Source organism: Sarcophilus harrisii, chromosome 5 (assembly GCF_902635505.1).
Source record: "Sarcophilus harrisii chromosome 5, mSarHar1.11, whole genome shotgun sequence".
In the NCBI taxonomy this organism is placed as follows: domain Eukaryota; kingdom Metazoa; phylum Chordata; class Mammalia; order Dasyuromorphia; family Dasyuridae; genus Sarcophilus; species Sarcophilus harrisii.
In genome coordinates, this window is record NC_045430.1 from 263,755,792 (window position 1) to 263,776,684 (window position 20,893).

General features: G+C 44.5%; 2 protein-coding genes across 17 annotated transcripts in view; both read right to left on the reverse strand.

Moving 5' to 3' along the window:
• Positions 1-10,980, reverse strand: part of NEK10 (NIMA related kinase 10) — a 214,979-nt gene extending 203,999 nt beyond the window's left edge. For all 6 annotated transcript variants that reach the window (XM_031940381.1, XM_031940385.1, XM_031940380.1 and 3 more), the window contains exon 1: positions 10,921-10,980. The gene's annotated coding sequence lies outside the window, so the exon portion shown is untranslated. The remainder of the gene's footprint in view (positions 1-10,920) is intronic.
• A 2,481-nt stretch (positions 10,981-13,461) lies between these two features.
• SLC4A7 (solute carrier family 4 member 7) overlaps positions 13,462-20,893 on the reverse strand; it is a 119,337-nt gene continuing 111,905 nt past the window's right edge. For 4 of the 11 annotated variants that reach the window (XM_031940389.1, XM_031940387.1, XM_031940392.1 and 1 more), the window contains exons 24-25: positions 20,144-20,251; positions 18,284-19,382 (exon numbers count right to left, since the gene is read on the reverse strand). In XM_031940389.1, coding sequence (XP_031796249.1) covers positions 19,298-19,382; positions 20,144-20,251 — 193 coding nt within the window. In that variant the 3' untranslated portion in view covers positions 18,284-19,297. The other 7 variants (XM_031940393.1, XM_023505191.2, XM_031940388.1 and 4 more) reach the window with 4 other exon arrangements.

Consider the following 20,893-nt stretch of genomic DNA (forward strand, 5'->3'; position numbering starts at 1 on the left):
AAAGGTCAATTCCCCTCCATCAGAATCAAGTCCATTCTATGTTATAAATTATAGCAGAATTAGGTCAAAATATTTAATCAGAAAGCAAGCCACATATCTTTCAAAACTTCAACAGACTTACCAAAAAGCTCTATCATAACACTGAATAGTTTGTAAGGGATTGAGTCTTTTTTAGTGAACTCAGCTTCTGGAATCCTAAGAGAATTATGTTCTACATAAATTTATTTTCCAACTTCCCAACTCCTTTAAGTGTCAAACAATAAAAAATGAAATACCCTTTTTAATGCAAATCTTTCTCAAGTAATATATTTAGCCTATCTTCTTAGAGAATCAAGTGGATAGTTAATTGTTTAGTGCTTCGATTTAAAAATTCTTTAATGATTTAATGATGATCTCTATAATAACTTTTAATCCAACTTCCTGTGACATTAATAAATATCTTTTCAGGTACTTTGGTGACCTAGGCCAATGGTCTCCCCAATAGGAGGTAGATGAAGGTAACACAGATTACAGATATTGTTATGTTACCCATTTCCTGAAACTCATCCATCTTCAAATTTCCCTCTATCAAAGGGACTATCTTTCTTCTAGTCACTTGGCCCTTGCCAAATTCTCCCTTTCCCTCGGCCCACAATCTATCTGCCCACCAGACACCAAGTCTTGTCAATTCCATGCCCACATAAGAATCCGAATCATTTCAAATCCTTATTTCCCTATTGTCCACGGAAATGTGGGTTACCTAATGCTTGATCTAAGTCCTCCGAGATGCACACCTCATTCGCTGATAATCTCTGGGTAATTGCAGTGTAAACATGTATGACAGCCAGAGAAATCACACAGCAGCAAAATTGCCTAATTACCAGTAATCAATAGAAGTTGTGTAATGTAAACATACTTGGGAGATAATGACAGGAAGATGTTTATATTTCTGCCATTTAAATCCCTAACTGAAAGGTCTCTCATTCTTTTCTGAAGCTCTTTTCAGAAGCTACTTGAGTAGGCTTGCCTTTACTAAACAAACAAAAAAAAAAAAACAAAAAAGAAGAAAGAAAGAAAGAAATTAATTTAATGATACATGCCACATTAGGCAGGCATTTGAATTTCACAAAAAGGATCATGGATTTAGATCACTGTTTCTAGTAAATCATATAAAAGTTACTTCTAGTCCCATAGTTTCTGGATGAATTTAGTTGAACTAAATAAAATGAGAAATTCACCCAGAAATCACAACTCACTAGTCTATGTCACTGGTGAAAATAAAGGGCCAAGCCCAACACTAAGGGACTGAGCCATTGCTTCAAGGCACCTACTGGTGCCTTTACTAGATTCAAAAATTCAAAATCTTTTATGTCGTTAGTTATTCCCATAATCAGACAACAGAAAACTGAGCATCGAGGGCACACATACACATACAACATACATGAGCACACGTGCTCACACATTTGCATACACACACACACACACACTCTCTCACACACATGCATACAGATTCTTAGACTGAAAGCTTCCCAAACAGAAACAAGTTTATCTCCTATATTTTCTAGGCCATCTCCAGAGGATCATCGGAAGGCATCTCAGAGGCCATCTATCTACTCCCCTGATTCTACAAATGAGGAAACTAAGGCTGAGGGAACGGTTAAGTGATTTGGCCAATGTCATACAGTAAGCATTAGAGAGAGGATCTGAACCCATATCCTATGGCTCCAGAGACAGATTATCAAATGACCAATGAAAGGCTCTTTAAATCTCATAATTTCATATCTGAAGAACTGTCAAGAAAAACTATTTCATATTCTCCTTTGTTATTGATATTTGACAAAATATGGTTAAAGGGGAATTTTTTTTAATTAATATACAATTTATACAGACTATCCTGAAACAGTGGATAGAATGCAGGGAGTCAGAAAGACCCAAGTTCAACTGGTCAGAGAGCTGTGTGAGCCTGGGGCAAATCGCTGTCCTATTTGCCTCAATTTTCCCATCTCTAAAACGAGCTGGAAAAGGAAATGGCAAACAACTTCTTTGCCAAGAAAACTCCAAATAGGGTCACAAAGAATCAGACTTCACTGATAAATATCTGAACAATATAAAAACATTAAAAATATAATTACTGAAAAATGAACTAATGCTTGGGAAATTTTTTTCATTGACTAAAGCATTCTTGAGAACAAGAGGTGACCATAGAACTACAGAGAGTGTCAAGCCCAAGTCCAGATTAATTAATTGTGTTTAGAAGCAGGAGCACGCCAATCCCAGGAGGAACCCAAAGAAAGAAATTAAAGCTATTTCGTCCAATTCACCAGAAAATTCCATTCACTCTACAAAGGTGCATTAACCTGGAGGGGGCAGGACTCTCTCCCTGAGACCGGCTGCTCCTGCCCTAGCTCAGGAGAAGAGCCTGTTCTCAAGCTGGTCAGCTTCTGCAAGGGCCAAGTTCAGATTGCCTCAGAGGCCTCCCCAAGTCACAGTGGGAGGGTAGGAAAAGAGCAAGCACTGGCCCTGGGCCCAAGCAACAACAATGGGCATCTCTCTCCCCCTCTGAGGACCTCGGGGCACTACATAAACACTGGCTCATTAGTCGTCAGGACACCCATGTGAAACAGGTAGGTGGTACATTCCAACACGCGTCCTGTCCCGAAGGGAAACAAAAGCAGAGTTTGATAAAAGACATGGCCACGAGCCAGAACATGGCGGCAACGGGGCTACGAGTAAACGCAAGGCTTTGTCTGGGGCAGTTCATTTATTTTAGAAATCAGTATTCTAGTGCATGGCCAACTCAGTGGGGACAAGGGCTTTCTATCTAAGATCCCACACACGTTAGTACATGCTTTTGCCATCAAATAGCCAACACGAGACACTTAGCCCGTTCAGGTTCTACACTGGACGCTGCCAATAAAGAGAAAACACAGAGAGAGAGTCCTTGGCCTCCAGGAGCTTATGTTCCAATATGAAAGACAGGCACATAAGTATAAATAAAACAAAGGGCCCCAAAGAACCATGTCAGGGTAGGGGGAGGGAGGTCTTAACAGTCTTAGAGAGCGAGTGGGCCTGATGTAGTCTGAGCTGAGTCTGGTGAGGGAAGGTTCATTTCAGGAAGAAACAACCAAGTGCAAAAGGGGGCCAAGCATAGCCAGGATCAGGCCGGCTGATCCTAATGGAGTTTCTATTGAAAGCCCCCAATAATCGCTTGCAGCCGTGTGGAGGGCGGACTAGAGTGCCAAAGGACCTCAAGCAGGACTCATGAGGAGGTGATGGTGATGGGCAGAGCACCAAGGCCTGGGGCAAGAGACTCTTCTTTCCAAGTTCAAATCCGACCTCTGACACTCACCACCTGGAAAGGCCCTGGGAAGGCCACTTCACCCTGTCTGCCTCAGTTTCCTCAACTGTCAAATGAGCCAGAAGAGAAGTGCCCAACCACTCCAGTATCTCTGCCAAGAAAACCCTAAATGGGCCGTGAAAAGTTGGACCAGATTGGAAAATGACTGAATAGCCAGAACTTGCAGGTTATGGATAGAGTGAGGAGGGTCTAAATGAGCGTCATGAGCGGCCAGTCTGGGTAGAGTGTAGAATCCCTCTATCTGTATTTTGTCTTCTTCCGAGTCATCCTCCATATTCCTGGATAAGTCTCCTCTCCTCCTCAGAGCATAAGTTCCTCCAAGGAGAGACTGTTTCTCTTTCTGTATTTGTGTGTCCTGGGTCCAGCCCACTGCTCCGCCCATACTCGGCTCTGAGTAAGTGCGTGCTAACAGACAGATGCTAAGTCTGGGATCACCAGGGACATCTACCAGAAAACAGCCAATGGGAAGCTGTGAATCTGCCACCAAAGCTCGGGACACAGGCAAGGCGCAGCTCTCCAGCTGTGGAAGCTCTCCGGGCAGACAGGATCACCCAACACAGGGGAGGAGACGAGGGTATAGACAGAAGAGGGTCTTACTCAGGTAAGTCCTGGTGGGACCCTCACAGGCTCAAGGAAGAGGAAGGATGGGAAAGGAGGCACTATTCTCTGCCGGGCACTGTGCAAAGCATTTAAAATTATTCCCTCATTTTTGACATGTAGAAAGAGCACCAAAGGAAAGCAATTCCATGCAAACCCAGAGGGAGAATCCAAGGGGAGAGAGCGGGTAACAGTGTGGGAACCCACAGGGTGAGCAAGAAGGCCAGGGGCTCACTGGGAAACGGGATACCCAGAGGGGACAGTGAGTGAGTGACGGGGTCACAAGTCAGACTGCCAAGAAGCAGGACGGGAGTAAGAAGTGAGTGTGGTCAGTTTGGGTTTTCCCAGGAGTTTGTCTGAGACAGGACAGGGCGATACAGGATGGGAGTATTCAGAATGGGAACATCTAGATGGGTTTTTTTTTTTAAGTATGGGAAGATTTGAGAAGGAGTCAGAAAACAGGAGAAACCAAAAGATGGACTGAAGAGAAAGGAGATGATTGTGACAGCAGTCTGCTGCCCGAGATGGGTTCAAGGAGAAATATGTGGGGCTTGGCCATGGCCAAGAAATGGGCCATCTCTTCCAAAAGGTCTGGAGTAAGAGAGGTGCTATCACCCATCTCCCCAATCAACCTCCACATCATCTCCCCTCAGATCACAATCAGTCTCTGCTTTCTCTCCCTACCTCACACCTGAATCGACTTCTCACTCTTCCTACCATCCTGGGCCATAACCCTTATGTGCCCCCACATCCCATCTGGTAGTTGTGTCTCCATCCAGCCCAAAGCCCACATGACCATCTCCTTAAAGCCTGCCTCTGGCCATTTCATTTTCCTGCCACAGCCTCCAGTGCCTCCCTGCTGCCTTGGGGGTCAAACCTAAGCACCTCAGGCTAACATTTAGAACCTCGGGCCACCTTGGGCCCAGAGACATCCCCCATATTCCGTAGTCCTCTTCAGCTATTTCCTGTCCTCACAGTGGCTCACGATGCCCGGAGCGGACTCCCCAAGTTGGTCTCTCAGAAGCCTCATCTTCTGCAATGGGTCAGGGGCTTTTTAAATAACTTTCCTTACAAGGCCTGGAATCCGACAGACTTGTTCCAATTCTGCCGTCTTGGGGTTTCTAAGGTATCCGACAAGGGTCATTTTTAAGCCCATCTCCCCCATGAGCCTCCTCTCAATCTCCCAAGGTGCACTCGTTTAGTTATGAATGAGCTGGACTTCCTTTTATAATAGATTCTGCCAAGACCACTGAGGGATTAAGTGACTGGTCAGGGTCACATGGTATGTGTTAGAGGTGGAACTTGAACCAAGCTCTTGGCTAACAGCCCAGCTCCCCAAAGATAGTAGTAGTAATAATAATATAGCAGCTAATACGTGTCTAGCGCCCACAATGCATCAGACACTGCACTAAATGCCTTAAAGTTATCTTCTCATTGCTTACTCTGCCATGATGCTCCTCCATGGACACAGCAGGCCCTTAACAGTGACCACTGACTGACTGAACTTTGTAAATGTTTGTTGGACTTCATGAAGAAATGATGGCTGATGTTTTAAGTCATTCCCCGAGTACAAAGGGGAAAGGGCTGGCTTTCTGATACCTTCCTGACAAGAGGAAAAACTGCTTTGTGAATCGCTGCATGGAACATGAATGCAATGATGACAACAATAATATTCTTAATAAAAATGTCAGAAAGTCTAAGGGCCCACATTTTATTTCTGCACACAGCACATCCTACTTGAGTGCAAGAAAGAAAAAAATGTCAATAACCATCTAAGAGAGGGTTGGGGGATTTTTAAGCACCTTTTCTTACAAGGCCTGGCATCTGACAGATTCGTTCCAGTTCTGCTTTCTTGGCATTTCTAAAGTCCCCTTCAAAGATCATTTTCTAGGTTTATTTCATATACATCTCACTTTTTTTTTTAATCATAGCTTTTTGTTTACAAGATATATGCATGGGTAATTTTTTTCAGCATTGACCCTTGCAAAACCTTTTGTCCCAATTTTTCCCTTCCTTCCCCTCACCCCCTCCCCCAAATGGCAGCTTGACCAATACATGTTAAATATGTTAAAGTATAAGTTAAATACAATATACATACATCTCATCTCACTTTCACAGATTCCAGAATTCAGTCAAACCCGGACCCATGAATGTTTCACTTTGCCTTCTGAGAATCCACAGAAGTCATTCCCCATGCCAAGAATACAGTCTCTCCTCAGCTCTATCTCCCATAGTCCCCACCTCCCTTCAGACTCAGGGCTAACTTCTCTCTTCTCCCCTGTTCTTTTCTCACCTCCCATCTCTCCATTCCTCCCCTCTCGTCCTCTCTCCTCCATCAAACTCTGGGAAGCCTTCTCGGAAATCCACAAGTCATGGGAGCCCTCAATTCCCCCAGAATTCCCCAAGTGTACTGAAGAAGGAAATGGCAAACAAGGCCAGTATCTTTGCCAAGAAAACCCCAAATGGGGTCATGAGGAGCAGGGCAAGACCGAACCACACCAAGAAGTCCAGCCCCGTGCTGGGTGCTGAGGGCCCAAAAGTAGCAGAGGGCACAATCCCCACAGAGAGCTTCCATAAAGAAACTAAGCTGGACACCATGATCACTGCGGACACACGGCTGCCCTCGAAGGCAAGAAGGGCATAAGCCAGGAACAGCACAGGAGCTGCCCAAGGTCCCACGGCCAAGTGGCTAAATAATTAGGGCCAGAGTCCAGAGTGTTCATTTTTAGAAAGAATGGCCAGAGCTTCGTGCAGGTGAAAGACTAGCGCTGAGTCTGAAAAGCAGAACAGGATCTGGACAGGAAGAGGAACGAGGGGGAGCCAAATGGACCAGATAACTCAATAGTCCATTAGATTGTCAGGTTCAGGGGACAAGTCCAGCCAAATCAGTCTCAGTCCCTAAAGTCGAAGGAACCTTCCGTACCAGCTAATCCAATGTCATCATCATTGAGATCCACGACCCAGGCCCAAGGTCATACAGCTAATCCCATTCACAGACTTGGAAGGACAGAGTCAGAGGCATCAACTAGTTTGGGAACTTGGGTCTTCTGCCAATCCAAGGCCCAGTCTTCCCCAGAAGGCTGGGAGGAGAGGGATACAAGACAAATGAGGAGATGCTTTGAATGCAAGGCCAAATTATATCCTGTAAACAACTGCACCCACTTCTTAGAAAACAGAGGATCTACCTACAAAGCAGAAATTCACCCAAAAATCCAGTGTGTTCCTTGGAGTCCTGTGCCACAGCACTGCCACAAGAGAAAGGCTGTGCTCTGCGGGAGTCAGAACCCAAAGACCTGCCTTGCACCCTCCTAGCAGCAGGACTTGGGCCGAGTTACTCCACTGACCCTCAACTGCTTTACCTATTGGGGGGTGGGGGTGGAGATTCTCTTATTCTGTTAGGAGAAAAGACTGCTGCAAATAAATTGTAAGGACTCCCCTGGTACCACCAGCTTCCACACCAAGAACCCCAATAATCTGGAGTTTGCTTGAGTCCCATTTAAAGAGCAAACAGGCTTCAGTGAAACGATCTCAGCCCAAATACGAACCTTTAGCAGAACCCTTAAAATGCAGCACTGGGTGATTCCAGTGGGAACCAGCAGGTGCAAAACATGCACATGGAAACCAAACTGCTAGAATAGCAGTCCTAGGACACCACAGCATTGGAAAAAAAGATGACAGCAGGCTGACTTTCTGCCCCTCTCCCCCGCCAGCCACAGGATCTCAAAGTTAAAAGGGACCACATATGAACAGGAATCCCCATGTGAAAGGCATTTGGTTCAAGGCCTCCGAGAAGGCAGAAGCCAACTGCCTCCTCGAGCCAGCCTTTCTATTTTGGGCGAGTTCTAAGTAAAAATTGGGCATTTTCTCCCTTTGCACCAAGCTTAGACATGTTTTGTGACATTCTACCTGTGGCTCCCTCTATTCCTCTTCCCCTGCAGAGTCCTTCCAAGACATGCAGACTAAACATTTCAGGTGCCTTCATCCAGGCCTCATTCAGCATGAACACGAGTCCTTCCCCAGCCTGGCTTCCCTCCTCATAATATTCTCCTTCTTATCAATGTCTTTCCCAAAACGTGAAGCCCAGGAGAAGATGGGTCTTAAAGATGTGATCAGAGCCATGGGTTATCCCACACCTCTTTAGGCAACCAAAGACTACAATAATGTTCTTAACCACTGTGTCACCAAGTTCCCAAGAGCCATCTGGCTATACTGCAGCCATCTTATATGGCGGACTTTTGAAATCCAATACTTTATGTTCATCCTTATTATGTTACCTTCTATTTGACCCACTGCTTCAGTCCATTAATGTATGTTTCAAACTTGACTCTCATTCTAGTCTTAGAAATCCCTCCCGCCTTTGTGTCACTTGCAAATCCAACACACATGCTCTGAATTGAAATCATGGGGAACAATGTCGGGCCACATAGGGCTAAGGACAGTGCACTTCAACCCCTCATGGGACACTTCTGCAAAGGTGACAGTGAACCCTTCAGAATGCTCATTGGGGAAGGCCTTTTAACTAAGTTCAAAGTCACCCAATTATTCTACTAACTAAGCTCACCACCCCACCTTTTCTACAGGAATAGTTTTCAGGATCTGAAATGCACTGCCAAGAACTATATAAACTGTCTACAGACTTCCCCTGATCTTCCAATTTAATAATAGGAAAAAAGGACATGGGGAGAAGTGGAGATTTCCTAGCATGCTTCTCCTTAAGATAACCATCGGTCTTTCTGAAAGTCTCTTCCTCCTGGGCCTCCTGACCTGCAGGATAGGTCACTGTTTACAAACCCCCTCCTCCTCCCAGACACACAGCTCCTTCTGTGATCCCACTCCTGCTCTCTCCTTGAGATCATCCTTTTCCAAGTCTTGTGCAGCATTGACATCTCCCAGTGGATTCTTCTCTTATATTCCCTGACTTGGACACCTTACCAGATTCGTTATACAAATGACCCCTAAATCCAGCCCTGACACCTGGTCAGAGCACCATTCCCCATCTCCAAGGGGCTGCAGGATGTCTCCATTCAGATGTCCCATGGACAGGTCAAACTCAACATGTCCACGATAGGTTTCAGCAGCTTAACCCTCAACATCCTTCTAATCCCCTCCTTGTGTTAATCCTAGCACCATTCTCCCAATTTCTGCAGCCTCAGTGATGGCTAAGCCTTCATTCTCCCTCCCCAACTCCCTTTCTCTCTGTTCACACAACCATTAATCCCATTCAGGACCTCACCTTTCCCTCTCCCTATGGCTGCCACTGCTTTCCCCAAATTCAACTTCTCCCCTCTCCCAATCTGTCCTCCTCCCAACTGCCAGATGGTACAGATGGGACCTTGTCATTTCCCCGGTCAAAAGCTGAAGTATCTTTCTAGGCTAATTTCTCGAACCAAGCCAAACTCCCTTAATTGCTTTTCCCCCCGAGTCTCATTCTACTGCAGCTCAGGCTTGGCAGATTTCCTTTTCTCTTCTCCTCCTCCTGAGACCCTGTAGCTTCCTCATTTCACCTGTCTGGGGGAATCTAACCGGAGACCCCTGCAGCCCCTGGCTGCTCGGGAACTGGAGCTCGAGCAAGTGTTTACAGATGTGCAAATGCAGGCAGATCAGGAGCAACTGGAGCCGGCCTCTTTTAGGTTCACACCTGTGGACATGGTGCATCCTCCTCCGGAAAAAAGCGAGTTCCTGGAGAAGGAACTGACTCGTGTTAAATGCTTAGTTCCTAAGAGGGAGCAGACACTTAACAAAAGCTTGATTAGGTGGATAAAACTCGGGCAAATCAGCTGTCCCTTGGGCAATACAAAAGGAGTTTTGTTGTAACTTCAGGGCGTTTGTAAATGCTCGGCCTGGGGAGAACAGGATGGGCCGTTTCAGTGACTTTGCCAGATAAGTCAAGTTTGCCCCTTTAAACACAAAGTTTAAAGGAAAAAAAAAAAAAAAAAACTTTTAAAAGGAAATGTTCTTAAGTGAACTGTATATTTCTTAAAATAAAAGAGAATAGAACCTTGCCCCCCCCCCCCCACACACACACGCCTCGGTTAGTACCCATGTCCTCAGGGGTCATTTCAGAGAGGAATCTTGCTCCTCCCCTAATCACCCCAGACTTGGGTGAGCGGGGAATTGTGTCTGACTCTTCTATTTTTCCCTTCGGCCCCGCTTCCAGGATGCCAGGTGACAGGGAAGGGCTTCAGTCCTTAAGGAGGAGGGGAGAGTATTTTGAGGTCCCCGTTATGCCCCTGACGGCACAGGTGCCCACTACACACCCCGCCTTCAGAGCTGCATCTTTCTTTTCTGCCCTTGTCCCAGTCCTCAGGAAAGGCTTTATCTCCTCCAGGGTTAATTCAAGACCCTCCCTTGCCACTGAGGTAGAATTCCCGGAGCCGGGAGTGGGGGCGGGTGTTTTTAAGCATCTAGAAGGTTCAAAAAAACAGGAATCGTCGAACCTGTTCTCGCTCTGGTCCGGATCGGATGTGGGGGAGATGGGGGGAGGGGAGGGGGAAGATGGGGGGAGGGGAGGGGGGGAAGGGGGGGAGGGGAAGGAGGGAAGATGGGGGGAGGGGACGGGGAAGATGGGGGGAGGGGACGGGGAAGGAGGGGAGAAGGGGAAGACGGACGAGGAGGAGGGGGAGAATGAGGAGGGAGAGGAGCCCCAAGGGGAGGTTCCGGCCTTTGCTGCTGCCCTTCCGGGGGGTCAGTTTGACCACACCAGTCTAACGGTGGGAAAGGTCCGACTTGGTCTCCCCCGCCCCACAGGAATACCTGCAGGCCGAAAGCGCCCCCAAGCACCCCGCAGACTCCCAGACGGGCACCCGTCCTTGGGGACCCAGAAGCGCGGCAGAGGATTCCTACAGCCCCAAGTGTGGGGCCAGCGCCGAGTCCGAGAGAGGTCGGCAACCCCCCCCCCGTCCCGGTTCCAGCGCGCCCGCGCCTCAGTCTCCCCCTCCGCGCAGTGGGCCCGCGCCCCTCCCCCAGGCCGGCCTTGCCCCACTCACCGGGCGCGGGGGAGGGCGCCCTCCTTCAGGCCGATCCGCCGCTCGCCATGCTCGCCCCGCCGCCGTCCCACCCCACCTCACTCCCCCGGGCCCGGCCGGGCCTCGTTCCCGGCCGCCGCTGCCCTTCAGCCCCGGGGGCGCCGCCGCCAGCGCCGCCGTTGGTTTTCAACCAAACGCCACTTTGGGGGCCACCAACCGGCGCCAGCCGGACCAATACCGAGGCTCCTTCCTCCGCTCGGCCGGTCTCCGCTGTCCAATCGCGAACGAGCGTGCTGCGGGGTGCGCGGCGCCATGGCGACGGATGACGCCGGCTTCGCGGTTGCCATGACATCGGGCGAACGCGCAGGTTCCGGGCCCGCAGGCCGCCCCGGGGAGGCTAGAGGCGGCGCTCTGGGGCCGCAGGCTCGGGCGGGCGGCCTCCGGGGATCCCGGCCCGTGTCGAGCCCGGGGGCCCGCCTGAACTTGTGGGAGACTGCTGTCCTGGGCCCGTGGCGGAGAGCGGGCGGCGAAGGCGGTGACCCAGCTCCCGGCGCGGGCTTCCCCCAGCCCCCGGCGCGGGCTTCCCCCAGCCCCCGGCGCGGGGCTTCCCCCAGCCCCCGGCGCGGGCTTCCCCCAGCCGCCGGCGCGGGCTTCCCCCAGCTCCCGGCGCGGGCTTCCCCCAGCTCCCGGCGCGGGCTTCCCCCAGCTGCCGGCGCGGGCTTCTCCCAGCCGCCGGCGCGGGCTTCTCCCAGCTGCCGGCGCGGGCTTCTCCCAGCCGCCGGCGCGGGCTTCTCCCAGCCCCCGGCGCGGGCTTCTCCCAGCTCCCAGCTCCCGGCGCGGGCTTCTCCCAGCTCCCAGCTCCCGGCGCGGGCTTCCCCCAGCTCCCGGCGCGGGCTTCCCCCAGCCCCCGGCGCGGGCTTCCCCCAGCTCCCGGCGCGGGCTTCCCCCAGCCCCCGGCGCGGGCTTCCCCCAGCCCCCGGCGCGGGGCTTCCCCCAGCCCCCGGCGCGGGCTTCCCCCAGCCGCCGGCGCGGGCTTCCCCCAGCTCCCGGCGCGGGCTTCCCCCAGCTCCCGGCGCGGGCTTCCCCCAGCTGCCGGCGCGGGCTTCTCCCAGCCGCCGGCGCGGGCTTCTCCCCGCTGCCGGCGCGGCGTCTTGGCCTCCCCGAAAGCTTGCTGGTGGCTTCTTCCAAGCGCCGGCAGCTTTCCCGTTTGGGGAAGGAGCGATCTCATCGGTGCAAAGGCGTCCTTTCTATCAATCAGCGGGCCTTTCTTAAGCGCTCACTATTAGCCTTGGCTGACAGCGGAGCCCCGCGACCGCCTACCCTTCACCTCCCAGTGCTAGTGCTTGTCCAGGAGACAAACTCGGGTTTTCAAAGGCAGAAAGCGCGGTCCATAGGGTCACAAAGGAAACCAATTCTACTGAAATAACGCTATCATTTAAAAAAGGGGGGGCAGCTAGGTGACGCAGGGGATGGGCATGAGGACCCGAGTTCAAATCCGTTTCAGACCCTTGATACTTCCTAGCAGCGTGACCCCAATTCCCTCAGGGGAAAAATCACCGAGTTCATGAGCCTGCCCCGCAGTGTTCCTGTCTTAAGACCCTCTCTCTCCCGCCTTTCTCTACCCGTTTATGTACCTGTGATCTCCCCCAGTTCTTGGAAGGCAGAAACTAGCTCCTGATTTGGTCATTTCTAGAAAGTGCTTGTGAACTGGCCGCTGGGGAGCCCTGCTTCGGGCCAACAAATCCACCCAAATGCCACCAACCCAGTGCAGAGTTTCTGTTCAGACTCGCTTTAGTTCGGGGCAGGGAGACGCGGCCATTTCATCCCCATCTGCATCATTGGCGCAGCATCTCCGAAGAAGTGGGTCGGTCAGACCAGGGCTAGCGTATCTGGGTAGTGGGGTGGATAGAGAATTTTTCTGGGAACACGAAGGTGCGCCAGAACGCTCTTTGTGCACACATTAAAAGCTCAGGCTGTCTCTTACTCGAACTTGCTTTGGTATCCTAGGGTGCAGCAGGTAAAAGGCGAGGACGGGCTGAGACGTTGGGAAGGAACAATCATAAACTAAGAGGCACGGGTTATGGACAGTCACTAAGGACGGAAAGGTTTTGTTTTCCAGCAGCTTGCAAGGTAGCCATGGGAAGTAATCAGAGGAACAGTGAAACTTTATTGTATGGAGAGATCTCTAAAGGGAGGGCCACTTTAGAATAAGGCTCAAAAGCTTAGAAGCAGAGATGCAGGGATGCAGTGCTCAAAGGATGTTTCTTGACAGCAGATGAGAAGGGTCAGTAGTCAACCCAACACAATCAAATCAATCACGTGCCTCATGATTTGGCAAAACCATTTTTTAAAAGAAAGTTCCAAAAAAAAAGAAATTTTCCTGGTAAAGGAATGTTGATGCCCAAATTTGGAGAGAAAAAAAAAAAAAAAAAAAAAAAAAAAAAAAAAACAAGTAATCACCTCCCTCAACCGGGGTGACCTCATTCATAATGAAATCTCAGCCTGTCTTTCCAATTAAAGCAGACCTTACAGAAACTGGAAGGTAACAGGTGAAACTAAAAGTTACATAATCCCATGCTTCTGAATTTTGCCTAACCTGCAACTTCTAAATAAAACCACATAAACCCAAACTCGAAGGCTGACAGGCAGTAGTTCTTTAAAGTCATAGAAAAGAGAACAGGTTTCTCAGCAGTTCTAAGTGAATGAACTCTGAGGCTCTGAGGTAGAGGAAAACCAAACAGGGATCATGGGCAGGTTCCATTCAACTCCAGCTCCCTACCAGGGGTAGATGATGACCTTTGAAGGGCTGGGTTGGGCCTTTTTCCACATCTGCTCCTCATCTATCTCCTGGTTCCTCCTTTCTAAATTCATTTGGGGGGAAGGGGAGAAAACCCGGCATTCATTTTTCTTCACCATTTTTCATCATCCTCATAATGGATTTCCTAAAGCCAGAATTAAAATACAAATTAAGGAAAAACAGAACATTCGACAAAAAAGTTCGGTAGACTTTTATTGCTTTTGTCAAATTCAGTAACATTTCAAAAAATAGTTTTCTTCTAATAATTATAAAACAAATTTGAAAGGCAGGATCTTTCACATTATAGACATGTTGGAGAGACCTGTACTTCATACAAAAAAAAATATCAGTTCTACATTTGGAGTATGATTTACCTTGCACTGGATTTTTTACAAAAGAAAAAAAAAAGCTATTGTAATTATAAAATAATCATAAAAAATTGGAATTGTACTGTGTAATTACACAAATTTCTGTTCACTTAAATGTGCTGAACATTAGAAGACATCCCCCCCATACACAAATCATATACAAAGTATCAACAAAAGAAAAAGTTACAAATACCAAGTGAATCACTATTTTAATAAGTTTGATTTTTTTAAAAAAGGAAAGGACTAAATGTTTAACACATTACTCCAAATCAGTTTAGAATGTCAACATGTGCTAATTTAATAAAAGAATCTTTATTCTATTCAAACTAATGGTTTTCCTATAATTGACACATTTTAAAGGTTATCAAATAAAAATCACTTTATATTAAAATATCACTAGACAATTTTTGCATTTAGAACACTATTCCAGACTCCAAATGTCTTTGAAGTCTTAAATTTACTTTCTAGAAAATAAATTATTGTTGGTATAAAACAAAAGATATCTTTCACATTTGTACTTCATAAGATGTGATCTACATGACTAATTTAAAATGTTAAATTAACATAAAAAAGAAAATTAGAAATCATCCTGGTATCAATGGCCTGAACATATGAAATCTGTGCATTTAAAAACTATCACCATTTAAATTGCTTAGCACATTTACAGAACGTATGTACACAATAAAAACCCCTTTAAAGTAGCAAGCTCTCATATTACACCCTCAATTTCAGATGATTTTTAACAGAACATTGATTTAACCTGCCTTATGAAAGGGCAATAGTTACTTATATATACATATAAATGCATTTTGGAGTCTGAAGAAATATTTTGCTAATTAAATTGGCAGATATTTTTGACTGGTAGAGAACTCTAATTTTTAAAATTAGTGTATTTAAATTAAACCCTACAAATTTTGCAAAGACTTGGCAAATATGAACACTGTATGCCACACTGCCTTTTTCTTCCTTAAAAATATACCACACCACCCCCCCCTTCCAAAAAAAAAAAAAGTTTAAAAGATCAGAACTATCTCAAAGTCCCCAAAAAGTGGGGATGGGTGGAGGGGTAGGGAAGGGGGAATGTCCAGTTGACTTTAGCATATCTACTAAAACTAAAATAGAAAATTATTCTTTTATTTATGAGAAGTTTGTATGGTTAATTTAAGAATCAAAGTCTGTTTCGAAGATAGTTAAACCTCAGTTGTTCAAAATCCGGTCTCATCATAATTCTCCATATCTATAAATAAACAATCGAGGGAAGCCAAAGGAATGAATGTCCTGAGGTGGCTCGAGTAGCCAGGTTATATTCAGTAGCACAAAGCTCCATCCCTGGCAACCAATGATATCAAGAAAGTGCTGGATTATTTCTTTTTGTTTATTTTCAAAATGGACTATAGATTGGCTTAATTGTTTTGCACCCTGAGGTAAATCAGTGCATAGTAATTATTACTGCTCATTTACACCATTAAGGCAACATTTTTATCTACACAAAACAGGTCATATCCTTCACTGTCTTATAATGCATACTCCATCCATGATTTTTCTTTTTAAAACAGTGAAACATTTAAATGAAGCAAGCAGTAAATTACTTAAACATGAGTTACCACTGGTATCTTATGGAATACTCATATCAGATCATATTATTTGTCAAAGTAGTTTAGACGAAGCAGAAAATATCAACTATGAAGAACATAGAAAAATGATTTTGAATGTAAAGTTTTGAAATTCATGGTTTTTCTGGCACAAGGTAATTTACATAATTAAACAAAATCACTAAAACACTTTGATCCCAGGGTACTTTTCCCTTTAAATTTAATAATTACCACATCCTATAAAATGGTCTGGATCATGAACCCTTTGGTGTCCCATATCCAAGTTCAGAAGGTTATGGGGAAATCTTAGCACTCAACAGAAGATACTTAAAAAGTTTCAGATGAATAGCAAATAAATGGGTCTCTTGTAAATGTTGAAAAATACTGTTGAAAATAAAGAGGAATTTTTAAATGGAAGCACAGTGAGTTACGAGCACCATGGATAACGTTGTGTAAATCAGTTGCTGGTAGAGTAATATTCAGGAGGACCACAAAAGATATAAGCTAATGCTGACAATCTGGCTTTCTAAAGAAAAGCAGCTATATTTCTAAGCTTTCATTTGGGGTGGAAATTATCCACACAGATAGCACAGAGAAGAAAATGTCTAAATGACAAAAGAGAAGCGTTTTTTGTTCATGCATTAAATTGAAGTCGACCAATAAAACTTTGGACACTCTGAAACATACTTTTACTCTTGGTTCCAAAAACTCATGATGGGTTCTAATTCCTGCCTCATTATTTCTGATGAGCTCTAAGTTCTATCCTTCATACTACTCCACCTTCTCTACAAAGAAATCTCAGACTATCCAATCAAATTTAATTTTTCTGTCACTGACACCATTTTACAGATTTCCATACTAACTCAATACATGTTTAGCTTTTAAGAGTTATCCTCTTGCTGACAAATCAGTTGAGCAACCCCATTCATCCAGTCCTACAGGTTTAGTAACAACAATATTTATTCATTTCATGTTAGGAGTTAACTCCAAACAAAGATTATATAAAAGATGACCAAAAAGACTTACTAGCTTGGGTAAAAAGGAACTTAAAAGAAAAAGACAAAAGGGGGGGGAGGGGGGAAGAGTAATCCAAATCGTTTAAGTAGGTATGTCACCAATAGTCTGAGCTTTACATAAAATGTTTAATTTCCTTGAAAAACACTAACATGGCAGTGTTTAATATCAAATTTGTGAAATTTGTCAACTGTATTCTTTCAGGGAATTAATCATAAATGTAAGAGAGCCCCAACTATTTACATGAACACATGTACTCTACAAGTATATGCATTACCTTAAATTTTTGTACAGAATTTAATCTTTACACCAATTAAAATAAATAAAATGTTAGAAACAAAACCAAGGTTAGCATTATATTAAATATGTTCTATACAGTGGGAAGAATGGAAATGTAAACAGAAAATTCAAGGTAATTCTTAAGAACCCATAAAGTAATACTGATCATAAACCCATTCCAGAATTCTGACTCCTGATTATTTAATCACACTTCTTTTAAATGAAAAATAATCAAGAATTGAACCTGATAACTAAACTAAAACATTCTAAGAAAATGAGAGCAAAAATGCTTTATGGGATGAGAGAACATGTCCTTTATACATGTTTTCCTGAATTTGATATATGAGAGAACAGCTAACAGGTAAATAATGTTCAACTGTAATCAAGGATTCATGAAAAAAATAAAGACTGTAACAAAGCCTAATATGTTTCAAACTACTGAAAACAATTGTTTTAGAGTGTCTAAAATGATAATTATGAGTAGACAGAGTAGTTAACACTGGTATGGGGGTAAAAGTATATTTTAAAAACACCTACATTTTGACATGAGTATTATCCTGGAAAAAGAGGGTGGATTGTGTTGTTGTTGATGTTGTTACTGTTCTTTTTAGCTTTAAAAAAAGCGAAGGTCATAAATACAAATCCTCCAATAAATATTTCACATTTACCTCTATGGCTAAAAATCCATCTCTGGAGAATATCAATATGGCCACCTGCATAAAGAAGTCCATAAAACCAGAGGAAAACCAAGAAGCTACTTGTCATCTACTAGGCATGCTACCTTCTGTTTCATAAAAACCAACAAAAAAGATTCACGTTTTTCCATGAAACTCAAAACAATAATTGGGGAAAAGGTGAAATTTTTAAATAATTCAGATTAAAATTCACAGAGATCTCTCAATAATAAATATAGGGACAAATATAAACTAGGGTTGATTAACTTTTGGTACACATACAGATTTTTCAGAAAAAAAAATACACTTATGCTTTTCCCACATCTTCCTATTTCAAAACTGAAAAGTAATTTTTCTAACAGAATAAATATTCAAAGGATAATTAATAACTATGTACCTTACTCACAGGAGACCCACCTTATTATATTTACAGTCACTACTGTGCTCCTAGCATATAAGTCAGACACTTTCAAAAAGCACGGGAGTCACACTTTGGTGGTATGGCAGCCAAAAATCGTCTATACAAACACACAACACACACATAATTCTTCTTGGTTTAGTTCTATAATGATGTTTCAGCATCCACATATTTCCTTGTAGGTTCATCTTCAAGATTTATTTTCACACTCACTGGTTTTTCTGGGCTATTTAAAACAAAGAATAATAATGAAGAGTTTAAAAATAGAAACAGCAGATTTTTTCAATGGTTAATTCTTAAGCTATCAACAATCCTTCATAAAACAAAGTTATCTGTAGGCCTGAAAAGTTCAACAACTTGAGCTGCCGTTATCTCAGTGAACTACTGATTTGGCCTATTATGTAGTGGTTATTTTAAGCTCATTTAATAATGATGAATTTCAGCTGAAAAGAACATTATTAAGAACATTATTAGGCTATTATGAATCTAATATTTATTATTATATATTATATTGTGCATATAAAGACTGACATGAAAGAAGGTGCTAACAGATTATTATTTTTAAAAAGAAAAATGTTTATAATTTTTTTTATCTGGCTGGGAAGAAAGTTCTTGAAAATCCTTCAATATACAAGCAGACTTGATTAATAATTTTTTCAGATTTCTGTACTCTAATATTTAACTGAATGTTGATATATCTTTTAAAAACTGAATCTTTCTACTAAATGTTCAAAAAGTTATTACTAAACAATTTCAAATGTTACTAAAAATGAATCATAGTTGGAGGAATTCTGAAAATATAGCATAATAGACAAAAAAAGAATAATAATTTCCCCAAATTCAATTCACTCTAGCAAATACCATGTATAGTATATATATGCTAAACTTTTATGGCACAGAAAACCAAGTTTCGGCAATGTCAAAAGTGCACCATCATATATGATACGGACTGAAGTCAAATACACAAATACAAAAATCCAGATAGTGCAGACATATTGGGACACTGCTCTCACATACATGTAAGCATACAACACCTATTTATAATGTACCAGTTTACTTGCTGCATAAAATGACCCGCTAATCCCGATTTTAACAATGAGAATACTTCCGACAATACGCTATATAATTTATGACAAAAAATAATCATGAAAGTAAAATCATGATGAGAGGCAGACCTGGATGTGATCTCAAATATTTTAAAGACAAGAATTCCTCAGAACCAGGATTTGGTTATCTTTTACAAGGTAAATATGCACTTACCTAGGGGGCATCCAAACAGGGCCGAAATGTTGACTGGAGGATGAGAGGAAAGGTGAAGAGGGAAGGATGAGCTGTAAAGAGCTAAGAGGCAAGTGAGTTCAGTGAGGGTTTCAGAAAAGAGAGGAAGGATGAGGGAGGAGCTAGGACTACAAGAGACTCCTCTACAAAAGACTCGGGAGCACAGACAAGAAAAAGGTGAAAATGAAAACAAGAGCGTAGCTAGAAGGAAATGAATTCGAGATGTACTGGCGCAGGCAGGTCAGTCCAATAAAACTGAGCAGAGGGAAACTACCGGCGTGGCAGCTCCTTCCCGCAGGCAAAGCCAAGAAAGGAAACAGGCAGCGGGGACCTCCTATCACAGAGGGCTCCAGAAGCATGGGGCCCCAAGGCCAGCGAGGGAGAATTCAGTCAAGAACGGCAAGTGAAGGGAGAGAGAGACCTGCAAGAGCCATGCCCGCAGGGACTGAGAGGGAGAGGGAGAAGGCAACTGTTACTTGTGCTGCTGGACACTATGAGAACTCGCTGACCCTTTAGCTCGAACCTCAGCATTTTCTCAATGAACTCACAGCAGTGACAAGACAAGAAAATGCCATAATTTGAGTCACCGAGGCTTTGGAGACTCCCTTTCTTTGCACCTGAAGTGGGGAGGGGCAGGTAATACCAGAAAATGGTCCGAAGACAGCAGAAAGGAACATGTGGAAGAGTCAGAAGCCTCACTCGCCCGTTGGCCCAAAGAGAGGGCGAGGGAGTGTGCGCGCATTAGTATTGTGTCCTCAGCACCAGCACTGGAGTCATGGGTAAAACGCTACATCAGAACACGGCAAGGACATGATCATAGCTACCTCATACTCGGCCTGGATGCTTTGGCGCTCTCGGTGCTCATGGCAAGGGCTCTCCACTGGGCGGTTTTGGCCATTTCATCTGATATGTTAACAACTGAAGGATCAACACTGGAGAACAAACACACTTCTTGGTTAGCACACAATACCTGACAAAGCACAAATGATGTCACCCAGACCATCTACAATGTTTCCTGGCATCAAATTCACAAGGGAAAAAGTCACCAAAGCACATAAAAGGCCTAAAATATTATTCTAAAACTATGCGTAAAAGCTCACAATTATCCTGGAGGATGGCAAAGCCTAGACATTCTGTTTCTAAATATAAATCTATAGCAGGTTATGTGCCTTCTCTCCAGCTTGAACTACCCCTGAGGCAAATTGTCCAGCAGTGGGTGCCACATTAAAGAAGAGCAGTGATAAACCATTTTGTGTTCAGGAGAAGAGAATCAAGGTGGAAAATACAGGGCCTCAAGTCAATGCCATTTAAATATCATTTAGAGGAACTGGGAGAAAGAAGGAAGAAAAAATGGATTATAGTCATCTTCAAGAATTAGAAGTCATGTGGTAGATTAACTAGACTTGCTCTGCTATCTCAAGGGTCAGAAAGTGAAGAAAGGCTTGGTTTCAGGCCTGATCAGAAGAAAAACGTCCTGATATAACAATTCAAGCTATTCCAAAATGAAATGGACAGCTTTAGGGAAATGAGCATTCAAGCAAAGGTCAAATGGTTGCTGTTATATGCTCTTTTCC